The sequence below is a fragment of the Pristis pectinata genome, chromosome 2 (assembly GCF_009764475.1).
Source record: "Pristis pectinata isolate sPriPec2 chromosome 2, sPriPec2.1.pri, whole genome shotgun sequence".
NCBI classification, from domain to species: Eukaryota; Metazoa; Chordata; class Chondrichthyes; order Rhinopristiformes; family Pristidae; genus Pristis; species Pristis pectinata.
The window spans coordinates 9,841,831-9,855,314 of record NC_067406.1 but is presented as its reverse complement, the minus strand read 5'-3'; the positions used below and the strand labels follow the sequence as shown (position 1 = coordinate 9,855,314).

General features: G+C 42.8%; 1 protein-coding gene across 1 annotated transcript in view; it reads right to left on the bottom strand.

Annotated features, from left to right (window-relative positions):
• Positions 1 to 13,484, bottom strand: part of LOC127567523 (putative pre-mRNA-splicing factor ATP-dependent RNA helicase DHX32) — a 93,517-nt gene that overhangs the window by 61,162 nt on the left and 18,871 nt on the right. Inside the window, exon 3 of the mRNA XM_052010519.1 lies at positions 2,313 to 2,506. Within this exon, the coding sequence (XP_051866479.1) occupies positions 2,313 to 2,506 (194 nt within the window). The remainder of the gene's footprint in view (positions 1 to 2,312; positions 2,507 to 13,484) is intronic.

The following is a 13,484-nucleotide window of genomic DNA, read 5'->3' as shown; positions in this document are numbered from 1 at the left end:
TTAAGGAGCACTTGCATTCGTACATGGATGGGCAGGGCTTCGAGGAATATGAACCAAACGCAGGAAATTGGGACTAGCTGGGTGGGCACTGTGATCGGCATAGACTAGTTATTAATTAAGGGAGTAATCTTGGACAAGACACCATGGGAACTGCTTGCTTTGCTTTGAAAGTGGAATCGGATCACGGTGTCCAGCGAAGCAACAGATTAATGGACAGCACTTCCATCACTGAGCCCAGTCTTGGCTTCATCTGATAGCTACGGAACCACATTTTCAATGGAGATCTCAGAACAGCAACCCTGGCTGAGTTGACTGCTGATTAAATTCAGTTCATTGTATGCAATTCTGGTTGCCCCATTACAGGTAGGACGCGGAGGCTTTGTAAAGGGTACACAATAGGTTTACCAGAATGCTGCCTGGATTAGAGGGTAGGAGCTATAAGGAGAGGTTGGACAAACTTAGGTTGTTTTCTCTGGAGCATCTGAGGCTAAGGGGAGGCCTGATAGGTTTATAGAATTATGAGAGGCATAGACAGGGTAGACAGTCAGAATCTTTTTCCCAGGGTAGAAATGTCAAGTACTGAAGGACATGCAATTAAGGTGAGAGGGGTGAAAGCTGCACATCCTTCCTACGGCCCCCACTCTCATCTGCACAAGGAGCAAGAATCTCAGACCGGTTGGACAAGCTTGAGGGCTGAGGCTCCTCCAGCACTACCTCTTGGATCCCCCTACCTGCCTCACTCACGGTCACACCTTCTTGTGCCTGACCACAGACCGAATTTGAAGTAGTTTTAATCTAATGGATGTGACCGCCTCCTGCAAAACATGCGTCCAGGTAACTCTCCACCTCCCTGATGCGTCGCAGTGTTTGAAGCTCAGATTCCAGGTCATCAACTTTGAGCCCGAGTTCCTCGAGCAACCAACACTTGCTACAGACGTGGTCACCAGGACCCACAAAGGGGTCCACCAGCTCCCACATCATGCAGCTACAACACATCACCCGATCCTGCATCCCTACTTTAGTTAATTAGTTAACTAATATAATTAACTACTACAAAAAACCTTACCTGTTCTTATCTGCTACTCAACAGTGCTCCTCGCCGAAGCCTCAAGTCAAAGCCACAGATTCCCATTCCTACACTGGCCCACTCACACTATGGCTGCTCCAAAATGGCCGCTCCACTTTACCATACCTTTCCTTTTATTGGCCGAGTTGCCAGACACTTAGCCAATCACACAATTTTAAAAATAAAAACTGACTGCTCCTCCCCTCTGCTGCTCTGGCTGCTACAACTGGAGAAAAACAGAGTGGTAGGTGCTTGGAATGGGCTGCGAGGGGTAGTCTACTGTTGGAAGTAGAGTCGATGGTGGCGTTTACGAGGCTTTTAGATAGACACATGAATATGCAGGGAATGGAGGGATATGGATCATATGCAGGCAGAAGAGATTTACTTTAATTTGGCAACGTGTTCAGCGCAGACATGGTGGGCCAATGGGCTTGTTCCTGTGCTGTATTGTTTTAGGACGGCTGTGGTACCATAACTACAGCCCCAGAAAGAATCAGCAACTCCAGACATATCAGGAATCCAATGTGTCAGAATGCTGTGGGTTCAAGATTTGAGCACCCTCTTAAACATGACACCCCAGCTGAGTGACCAGAACACTGACCACTTTCTCCATAGCCTCAGCTCACAAACTAGCACCCTATCTGCTCTAAACACCTAGGGACACTGCTGCAAAGAAATTCAAGAGAGCTCTGCCAAATGTATTGGCCAAAATTTACCATTTTGCGGAGGCTTGCATTCTACAAGCACGGTGCTCCATTTATTTACATCACAACAGTGACTGCACTTAGAACACCTGAAGCACCTTGAGGCACCCTAGATGTGAAAAATGTTGTAAAACCACAAATTGTTTGTAGTCTGTTGGGTTTGCTGCAACAATTTGATATTATCTTCACATAAAACTGAAGAGACAATGTCCTTTAAAAGTAATACACTTTGTGGAGTGTTCTGAGAAATTTCAAGGTACAATTATGCAGTCCACTGACGTGCTTTCCCTTTCGATACACAAGAGATTGCAGATGCTGGAATCTGGAGCAACCCATAAGCGCTGAGGGAACTCAGGGAGTCAGGCAGCATCTATGGAGGGAAATTGACTTAAAGGGTCTTGACCTGAAACATCGACTGTCCATTTCCCTCTATAGATGCTGCCTGACCCGCTGATTTCCTCCAGCGTTTTGCATGCTTTACTTTTCCTCAACCAGCTGAGTTTCCAGTTCTGTGATAAGTCAAATAATTAAGAGATTCTGACCTGAGAATAGTTTCTGTTGTGCAGCAGTCTTCATAAGGAATACGGTACCCAACTTCATGACCTACATTTAAGTCCAGTTCATCTGCTACACGCTGTGCTAAACACATGGCAGACAGACTGTGAGGTTGCGTGCAGACCACCATTCCATGTTGATACTGGACCGACAGGGCATACTCGGCACACCACTGGGCAACCTAGTGAGGGAAAACAACAACATAAGATCAGATATCTTTATTCGTCACATGTACATCGAAACACACAGTGAAATGCACCTTTTGCGTAGAGTGTTCTGGGGGCAGCCCGCAAGTGTTGCCATGCTTCTGGCACCAACATAGCAGGCCCACGACCTCCTAACCCATATGTCTTTTGGAATGTGGGAGGAAACCGGAGCAGCCAGAGGAAACCCATGCAGACACAGGGAGAACATACAAACTCCTTACAGACAGTGGCCAGAATTGAACCCGGGTCGCTGGCGCTGTAATAGCGTTACTCTGACCACTACACTACCGTGCCTGGTAAACCACAGCGTTGTTTTATTTTGTTATTGATACAAGAATATTCTGCCACTTGCTATTTCCTTAGGGCACTTGCAAAAAAAAAGTTAATAGTTTTTTTCCCCCGATAACATGCTATAGAAAATATAATGGACCAGATTTTACTAGACCTGGCCGGTAGCTCAGAATTAGTGCCTGTGGTACTTGACCACTTACCTATCTGTGCCAAGTACAGTGAGGGAGGGGAGAGGAGCACCCGGGGTTCCAAGGGTCAGGCAGAGAGGTCCAAACCTGGAGTAGGCTTCAAGCAGCGCAGTCCCGAGATCCTGACCCCAGAACCCCAGTGACAGGCATTGAAGAGGCAAAGACAGGGTAGAATGTCACCTCCTGTCAAATGTTTCCAACATTCATACACATTTAAAAACTACTGAGACTGTTGTAAATAATTAACAGATACAGAGATTTACAACATTAAACAAAGGTAAGAATATTAAAAATAACATTAATATGGTCTCTGACATTTGGCAGAGCCGGGGCAGTAATTCTTCGGTGTAACATGAGGAATTCCAGCAGGACCCAGCTCCATGGAAAGCCCAGCATCGGCACAGAGTGACAGATACAACAGAGAGTGGTGAGTGCATGGAATGGGCTACCGGCAACGGTGGTGGAGGCGGATACGATAGGGTCTTTTAAGAGACTTTTGGATAGGTACATGGAGCTGAGAAAAATAGAGGACTATGGGTAAGGCTAGTAATGTCTAAGGTAGGGACATGTTCGGCACAGCTTTGTGGGCCGAAGGGCCTGAATTGTGCTGTAGGTTTTCTATGTTCTATGTACAACAGCAAGTGTCACTCCGAGTCCATATAATTTTGGGATGTACTTCCATGGGAAGTCCGTATGGCTGTTGTTCCCTTAGGGAAATATCAGGAAGATATGGCACGAAAAAATCTTTGTTGATTATGTATAATTAGGGTTAAAACAACTCCCCCTTTTGTTTTCATTTAGGGTTCTTAAGTGAGTGTTTCCAAAGAACACAGAACTGGAAAGTTGCGACATGACCAGTGCTGGTCCCTCACAGCTCCAGAGACACAGTTCGATCCTGATCTTGGGTGCTGCTGTCTGTGTGGAGTTTGCACATCCACCCTGTGACTACATGGTCTTCCCCTGCGTGCTCTGGTTACCACCCACATGCCAAAGATGTGTGCATTGGTAGGTTAACTGGCCACTGTAAATTGCTCCTACTGTGGGAAAACTGATGGGAATGTGAGAGGGAAAGTTAACATGTAGATTAAAGAATTACAAAGATAAATACTACCAGATATTATACCAAAGATAAATAGATGATTGAATACATGTGGTAAGCCTTGTTGTAATTGTACAGCATTTTAATGAGATCATACCTATGGTAATGTATACCAATTTGTCTCCACATATTACAAAAGAATATACTTGCCTTAGAAAGGATGCAATGAAGGGCCACTAAATTCCTGGAATGAGAGAACTACAAGGAGAGATTGTTTAGAATGAGCCCATATTCTCCACTTCAGAGGAACGAGAGATGATCCCTCTCATTTAAAAAATGGTTAGTTTTTGGATACTCTCAATCAACAGAATTCCCCACTTTCTAGGATGGCCACATGGATTGCAAGGAAGCAAATGCAACCCCAGCTTTTCCAACAAAAAAAGGAGGGAAAAAACGAAATCATGGGAAATAGAATAATAGCACAAGGCCATTCACACCAACATAAAATGACAGGCAAGTGCGAAAAGGCTGTTGCCGGTCCCCACTAAGTCTACAATGGGCACTAATTTTTCATTCTTCTAAATTAATTATCTGTATATCTCTTAGCTATCAGTGAAACTTAAATTTTGATAGAAGGTTCCTAATGTACAACCTCCAACATAAAAGTGAATAATTCCCTCACTCTCCTGTTCTGCACAGAGGCAACTAAAGATTTTCCAAATATATCATTCATTTAAAAATAAATTAATTTATATGACTTTCTCATTCCACTTATCCGCTCAGTATCCAATTTCTCCTCACGCTGTATGCAAAGTGTAAAATTACATACTTTTAAGTAGCTGACATCATCTTTTCAAATGGCTCAAGATTTAAATAATTTATTCCCTGCAACCTACAAATGAATTAAATCAAATTTTCACACTGTATTTACATGTAATGGCTCAGCTCTTTTTCTCCAGAATCTCTGAAATACCACAAATTCAGATGATGCACATGTAATATCAAACAAAAAGGCTTTCTCCATACCATAGAGAATAAAGAAAAATTGGACAGCATCCAATGCAGGCATATTTAGAAGAAATAAAACTCTAGAACTTTTTAATCGCTAATCTAGAAAATGAGAGCAGGAAGAGGCCACTCGGACTGACAAGCCTCCCTTACTATTCAAGATTGATATTGGTATTGGTTTATTATTGTCACTTGTACCGAGGTACAGTGAAAAACTTGTCCTGCATATCGATCATACAGGTCAATTCATTACACAGTGCAGTTACATTGGGTTAGTACAGAGTGGATTGATGTAGTACAGGTAAAAACACTAACAGCTACAGAGAAAGTGCAGTGCAATAAGGTGCAAGGTCACAACAAGGTAGATCGTGAGGTCAGAGTCCATCTCATCATATAAGGGAACCGTTCAATAGACTTATCACAGTGGGGTAGAAGCTGTCCTTAAGTCTGGTGGTATGTGCCCTCAGGCTCCTGTATCTTCTACCCGATGGAAGAGGAGAGAAGAGAAAATGTCCCAGGTGGGTGGGGTCTTTGATTATGTTGGCTGCTTCACCATGACAGCGAGAGGTAAAGACAGAGTCCACGGAGGGGAGGCTGGTGTCCGTGATGCACTGGGCTGTGTCCACAACTCTGCAGTTTTTTGCGGTCCTGGGCAGAGCAGTTGCCATACCAAGCCATGATAAATCCAGAGAGGATGCTTTCTATGGTGCATCTGTAAAAGTTGTTGAGAGTCAAAGGGGACAAACCAAATTTCTTTAGCCTCCTGAGGAAGTAGAGGCGTTGGTGAGCTTTCTTGGCCGTGGCTTCTACGTGATCATGGCTGATCTGCCCCAGGCTTCATCTTCTCCTCTGTGCCAAAACCCTATTAGTTAGTGGTTTGTTATTGTCACATATACTAAGATACAGTGAAAAGCTGTTGTTTGCATGCCATCCAAACGGATCATTCCATATACAAGTACATTGGGGTTGTACAAAAGGAAAACCAAACAGAATGCAGAATATAGTGTCACAGTTTCAGAGAAAGTGCAGTGCAGGCAGACAAAATGGTGCAAGGGCCATCACAAGGTACATTGGGAAATCAAAAGTTCATCTTTTAGCATATCAGAGGTCCATTCAAGAGTCTGAAAACAGCCCTCAATTCCTTGATCCTTCAAAAAAATTATCAACTCCTTCTTTAAATACCTCCAATAATCTAGTCTCCACAACCCTCTGCAGGGGAGGATTCCAGAAATTTACAATGCTCCATGAGAAGTTTCTGCACACTATAGGATGTTTTTGAAGCCTCCACTTTCTGTTAACGGATTTACTACAAAGCACCAGTCACGATCTGATCCATTAGTTGGGGGATTGCTGAGCTCCATCATATAGCTATTTAATACTTATGTAGTCTTGTGCTATAGTTTTACTAGGCTAAGGCCTCATCTGTTAAACACCTGGTTCTGCCCTTGCTCTGTCCCTTTGTACTTCTCACTGAGCCAATGTTGGCCCCTTAGCTTGATAGCAACAGTAGAGTAAGGGATATGAGAGACCAAGGTACAGATTGTGGTGATGCACATTTCCACCACTACTGATGGTCCACAGCGCTCCCTGAATCCCCAGTTTAAGCTGCCAACTTTCTTGTGAGTGCATCTCATTTAGCATGGTTGTGGTACCAAAATACGCTGGAGGACGTCTTCAGGGTGAAAACTGTACTTTGCCTCAACAAGAACTGCGCTGTATTTCTCCCAACAATGCAACTATGGACCAATGTATCTACCACAGGTAAATAAACAAGGACAAAGTCAAACAGATTGTCCATCGGGTTTGTTCACTCTGCTTCATACTCAATCTGATAGCTTTGTTTATCAGGACTCAAAAAGTCTAGTGGTGATGCTACCAAGCTACTCTTGGTGATAGGCATTGAAGTCCCCGACACAGGGTACATTCTCCACCCTTGGGAGTTTGAATGCTTCTTTCAAGTCTTCAACATGGTGGAGCACTGATTCATCAGCTAAGGGTAGGTGCTAATTAAGAGGAGGTTTCCTTCCCCATGCTTGCCCCAAGGACTCTCAGGGCTGCACCTCTCACCCATGTACCACAGTGCCACCTCCACTGGTGGGACTTCCTGCCAGTGGGACGACATACCCAGGGAATGTGATGGAAGAATCTGGCACAGGTACAACTGAGTGTGACAGCTGACTGACTAGTCTGTGGGGCAGCTCTCCCAATGTAGACACCAGTTCCTTCCCAGATGCTTGTCAGGAGGACTTCGCATTGTCTGCTGGGCTGGAAGTGATTCTGCTATGTCTGAATTCAGTGCCTTTGTTGATGCCAGGTGGTCCGACTAGTGTTATTCTCTTTCTGCTTTAATGTAGTAGCCATTTACAACTGAGTGGCTTGTCAGACTATTAATTAATGAGTAACTAATAGTCGTCTAAATTGCCATGGGTCTGGTCAGACCAGGTGAGGATGGCAAGACAATAGTGAAATATAATTCCATAGTTCTGTAGTAATTACTAGCAATATTTGCTGACTTTTTTAATATTCCAGATTATTAACTTAATTTATATCCCACACGTGCTCTGGTGAGATTGGAAATCTTTTCTCTGGATTGTTTGTCCAGACCTCTGAGTTACTCATCCATGACGTAACCACTCTGCTATTATCACACACCAACTGAACCAATTTATGCACTTTCTTTTACTAGTAACCATCATGAACTTGGCCCAGGCATTTCCAGGCACAATTCATCCTAGCACAACTGACAGTTGGCCCCATTAAGACCTGCATCTGTTGATATCATATGATCATGCAGTGCTTGCTTCCTCCATCGCAGGAGCTGGGGGTTTTGTGCAACTCATGACCTTCATTATTAAAAAGACCGGTGCAGGGTTCTGGGAGAAGATGGCAATCAATGGTCTAGAAGGTCAATTCAGTGCCCTGCACAAAGGATCTCCCAGCCTCATGTTCAATGACCTGCACCATTGCTGTGTTTCACTATCCCTGTTCTCCATGGCAGCTTTGAATGCTGCTCCACTGTAAATGGCATGCTGAGTGTACTTTAAGAGCTGTCTCAATTCTCAGAGGTTAGTAGGGCAATGACACGGCAGCTGCGGTCAGGAAACGTATATGCAAAGGTTTCTCATGATCCAGGAATGAAAGTCACCCTGTAGATTTTTTTTGAAATGATTTTTTTCCATCAGTTTTGTGAGCCACACAATAATTTAGCAATCCACAAAAAAAAGCAAACTCCAATTTCTAGGCAAAAGATTTCAAGTTCCTGAGCATATTATCATGCTACATATAATTGCAAAGGGCTGGGAGTTGAATCATAGAATCATACAGCACAGAAACAGGACCTTCAGCCCATCTGGTCATTGTCAACCAAGCTGCACATCCAAGCTGGCCCCACTTGACAGCATTTGCCCCATATTCGTCTAAACCTTTCCTATCTATGTACCTGCCCAATTGTCTTTTAAAAGTTGTTATTCGCTTGTTAGTTTAAGAATGGTGAGGTTTTGTTACAGTTGTACAGGGTGTTGGTGAGTCCACATCTGGAATAATACACACAGTCTTGGTCCCATTACCTAAAGTCATAGGTTGAAACTCTCTAATCCTGTACCCTGGGGACGTGATTGATGCTGGACCACAGAAAATGCCAGGCCACAGAAACTGCCTCTTGATCATCTTCCTCACAGTAGGAAAATGGTTCTTTTTAAGCACAGACACAAAGTTACACAAGGATTCCGAGAACTATCCATAACCCAAAATTTTGTACGTCGGAAATGCTGTCAGCTGAGATTGCAAAAGTTGCATTGGTAGGTTAATTACCTGCAGATGATACAGATCTTAATTAATTTTAGGTGTTGCTAGACCTTTGCTAGAATTAGTTAATTAGATCTGTACCACAGACTCAAAACATGCTGAACCACAGAGTGCCGGACCAGAGACCTGTTACGGCATTGGAGGCAGTTCAAAGGAGATTCAACGGGCTAATTCCTGGGATGACAGGGTTGTCCTATCACGAGAAGCTAAACAGTTTGCATTCCTTGGAGTTTAGAAGAATGATGGGTGACTTCATTCAAAACATGTGAGATTTTCAGGGGGCTTGACAGGGTAGATGTTGAGATCTTTCTACTACTGGAAGAGTCCCAAACAAGGGGACATAGCTACAAAATAAGGGCCTGGTCATTTAACACTGAGGCGTGTCGAAATTTCTTCTCTCAGAGGGTAGTGAATCTCTGGAATTTTGTGGCCCCGAGGATGGTGAAGAACAGATCATTAGATATATCTGACATAACTAAATATTTGAAAGATTGAGGAATTGAGCGTTATGGGGAACTGGCACAGAAGATCAGTTGAAGAATGGATCAGTCATGATCAGATTGAATGGCAGGGCAGGCTTTAGGAGCCTGGTAGCTTACTCCAGCTCCTATTTTCTTGTGTTAATATTTTGTATTTAGTTTATCAGGACTAACATACAAGACCATAGGAGGCATGCAGGATAATGGACCACCTGAAGCTATTTATTACAGAAAAAGTAAGAAGCAAAGTGCGACAGGTTGAGATTATTCTTTATGGAAAGTTTATGATCATTAATTACTCAAAGAGGAAATATTTGCAGGGCCACGGCAAAGGCAAAAGGTCAGGAGAATAGGACAAAATGGATAGCTTGCCAACAACAACACAGGTTGGATGGTTTGAATGCTTTTAAGCCATGCCATTCTGTTAGTTTGATGCAAGAGCGCAGAAGAATACAAGATATATGTAAGAAGCAAAAGAGGTTTTGTATTTATCTTTAGAAAAGATTGAAATCAAAAGAAAACAAAGTACAGTACACAAAATGCTTCAGGCAATATCCAAAAATAAAAGTGCATCGTTTAAGGATCATAATAATGCCAAAAAAAATTAAAGAAACCTTAAGCTATATTCAGCTGAAGTAATTAATATTCAAAATGTAACGCCAACTCTAGATAGATGATTTCTAGATATATACAAATCAAAGACAAACATATATGACGTCAGAGAAGCACACCAAAATAAAACGTGTTCCTACTCTTTCTGGAATGTGGAAAGCTTTTCCAGAAATGGTGATCAACGCTAAGACATTTCTAGATAATTACTAATGATATAAAAATGTGGACAAGCAGAGTGGCTTAGGGAAACAAAATAGCAAGTTTAAGAGTCTAGAAATGAAAGAGTACTAATATCCCAAAAGACTGAGGCTCAAGCAGATTATGGAAAAATAAAGGGAGTACCTGCCCATGTCTGTATCAATGGTGCTGAGGTGGAGAAGGTTGAGAGCTTCAAGTTCTGAGGTGTAATTATCACCAATAGCTTCTCCTGGTCCAGCCACATGGATGCTACAGCCAAAAAAACACACCAACGCCACAACTTCCTCAGAAGGCTGAAGAAATTCAGCATGCTCCCGATGACTTTACCAATTTTTACAGATGCACCATAAGGCAGGCAAGGTAGTGTAGCGGTTAGCATAACACTTCACAGCGCCAGCAACCCGGGTTCAATTCTGGCCACTGTCTGCAAGGAATCTGTACATTCTCCCCGTGTCTGCGTGGGTTTCCTCCAGGTGCTCTGGTTTCCTCCCACATTCCAAAGACGTACGGGTTAGGAAGTTGTGGGCATGCTATGTTGGTGCTGGAAGTGTGGCGACACTTGCGGGCTGCCCCCAGAACACTCTACGCAAAAAGATGCATTTCACTGTGTGTTTCAATGAACATGACACTAATAAAGATATCTTATCAAAAGCATCTTATCTGGATGCATCACAGCTTAATATGACAACTGCTCTGCTCAAGACTACAAGAAATTGCAGGGAGTTGTGAACGTAACTCACTCCATCAGGCAAACCAGCCTCCCCTACACTGACTCTGTCTGCACTCCCCATTGCTTTGGGAAAGCAGCCAACATAATCCAGGACCCCTCCCACCCCAGTCATTCTCTCTTCTCCCCTCTCCTGTCAGGCAGAAGATGCAAAAGCTTGAGAGCGCGTACAACCAGGCTCAAGGACAGCTTCTATCTAGCCATTTTCAGTCTCTGGAACTGACCTCTCATACGCTAAAAGATGAGTTCTTGATCTCCCAATCTACCTCGCCGTAGCCCTTGCACCTTACTGTCGACCTGCACTGCATTTTCCCTGTAACTGTAACATTACATCCTGCATTCGGTTTACCTTTTTCCTGCCTCAATGTACCGATGTATGGAATGATCTGTCTGGATGGCACGCAAAACAAAAGCTTTTCACTTTATTTCAGTACATATGACAATAATAAACCATAAACAATACAGATTTTAGTTCTGTAGTGGAAGAATGGATGTCAAAAATAAAATAAACTCTGAAAGATCACAGAAATAAGATATGAACAACAGCATATCCTTGTAGTCTGATCCCAACCTTAACTGCTTCCTCAATTCAGGGGCATTTGGAGATGAACAGTAAGTGGTGTTATTCAGCAACATCCATTTCACATAAAGGAATAAAACAAAGGAAGTGGGAAAAGCAAGTTAGAAGTTTCTATTAATTTCTTTTAAAATGTTGTCATTCTTTTGATTTAGATTTTACTGATGAGGTCAAAATTTATCATCCACTGAACTGCAAGGCCACTTCAGAGGGCAATGAACCTACATCGTCAAGAGTAGTTTCACATTCCCTCCCAGCCTCCCCTCCATGAACTCTATCTACACTTCTCGCTGTCTCGGTAAAGCAGCCAACATAATCATAAACCTCACCCACCCTGTACATTCTCTCTTCTCCTCCCTCCTATCCGGCAGAAGATACAAGACCCTGAAAGCATGTACCACCAGGCTCAAGGACAGCTTCTATCCCGCTGTTATAAGACCACTGAATGGTCCCCTTAGTACAATAAAATGGACTCTTGACCGCACAATCGACCACTTATGGCCTTGCACTCTATTGTCTGCCTGCACTGCACTTTCTCTGTAACTATCACACTTTATTCTGCATTCTGTTATTGTTTTTCCCTTGTCCTTATCTCAATGCACTGATGTGATAAAATGATCTGTATGAATGGCATGCAAAACAAAGTTTTTCCAATGTATCTGAGTACATGCGACAATAATAAACCAATTTACATGCAGGCCAGAATAGGTATGGACAGATTTATCTGTTCACTTTACATCCAAAACTTCTTTGTTGGGATTCATATCTCCAGATACTAATCCACAAACTGTACACGCACAGCCCAGGTAAGCAATTTTGTAAATTAATTAACTTAAATGCAGCAAATATATCCTGAGCAGACCTTTTCCCTGACAAAAAAACAAGCGAATTCACCAACTACTTGCTCAAAATATTCATAAATCTATCCCCTACAGATTCTGCTTGTGCATACTACAAACGACATGCTAGAATTAGTCCCAAGGCACATTGTGGTTGAAATGTCAATATATGACTCAATCTTTGCTCCTAAAATTTGGAACATGATCGCAACTGCAAAATATGTGTCATATGACACATTTAGATGATCTAATATTTAACAGTCAGGGAGTCTATTTACTTGAAGTATTATAATGGGCTAATTGAAAACATGTGACTGTTACAGAAAGAACATTTACCTATTCATTCTACCGATTCCAAATTATCTCTTCCCTCTGGACTTCTTGGGCACACATCACCTGCTCTAAAACTCGACCAAATATTATTCCAAACAGGCTCTCTGGGAACAAACCTCAGAATTGTGATTCCCTTGCAGGTTTATTTTATACACTGTAAAAAAAAATCTGGGTTCTCTTAATTCCCAAGGTGGTACAACTGAGGTAAATAAAACTCGTATTACGTCTCTTTTGGTCTGTCGCAAAGAGTTGTAGTACAAGTCCCTCCAACACTCTGAAGCCACAATGATTCATGATCGACTACCTCCTCAACAGGGATTGCTGTGTGTTATGCAAAGGACCATGTGTTAAGGCTTGTGGAATGGAAATAGTTAATTCAATTCTTGTACTAAAACTCAGAGGAATGCCAGTCTCCTTCATCACAAACCAGTAATATTTCAGTTCAAATTGTATTCATTGAAGGCTTAACTTTTTGGGAAGAGGTTGGGCAGGCTAGGACTTTATTCCTTGGAATGTAGGAGACAGGGGTGACATGATAGTATAAAATCAGGAGGGGCAATAGATAGAGTGAAAGCACAGTCTTTTTCCCTAACAAAAGGGAACCACAAACCAGAGGTTTATGGTGAGAGGGGAAGATTTAAAAGGGATGAGGGGAAACTCTTTCATGCAGAGGGTGGTGCATGTATGGAATGAGCTGCCAGAGAAAGGACTTGATGCAGAGTAACAACATTTGGAAAATATTCTGACTGGTTGCGTCATGGTCTGGTACGGCAATTTGAATACACAGGAACAGAAGCTGCAGAGAGTAGTGGACTCTGCCCAATTCATCACGGGCAGATCCCTCCCCACCATCAGTAG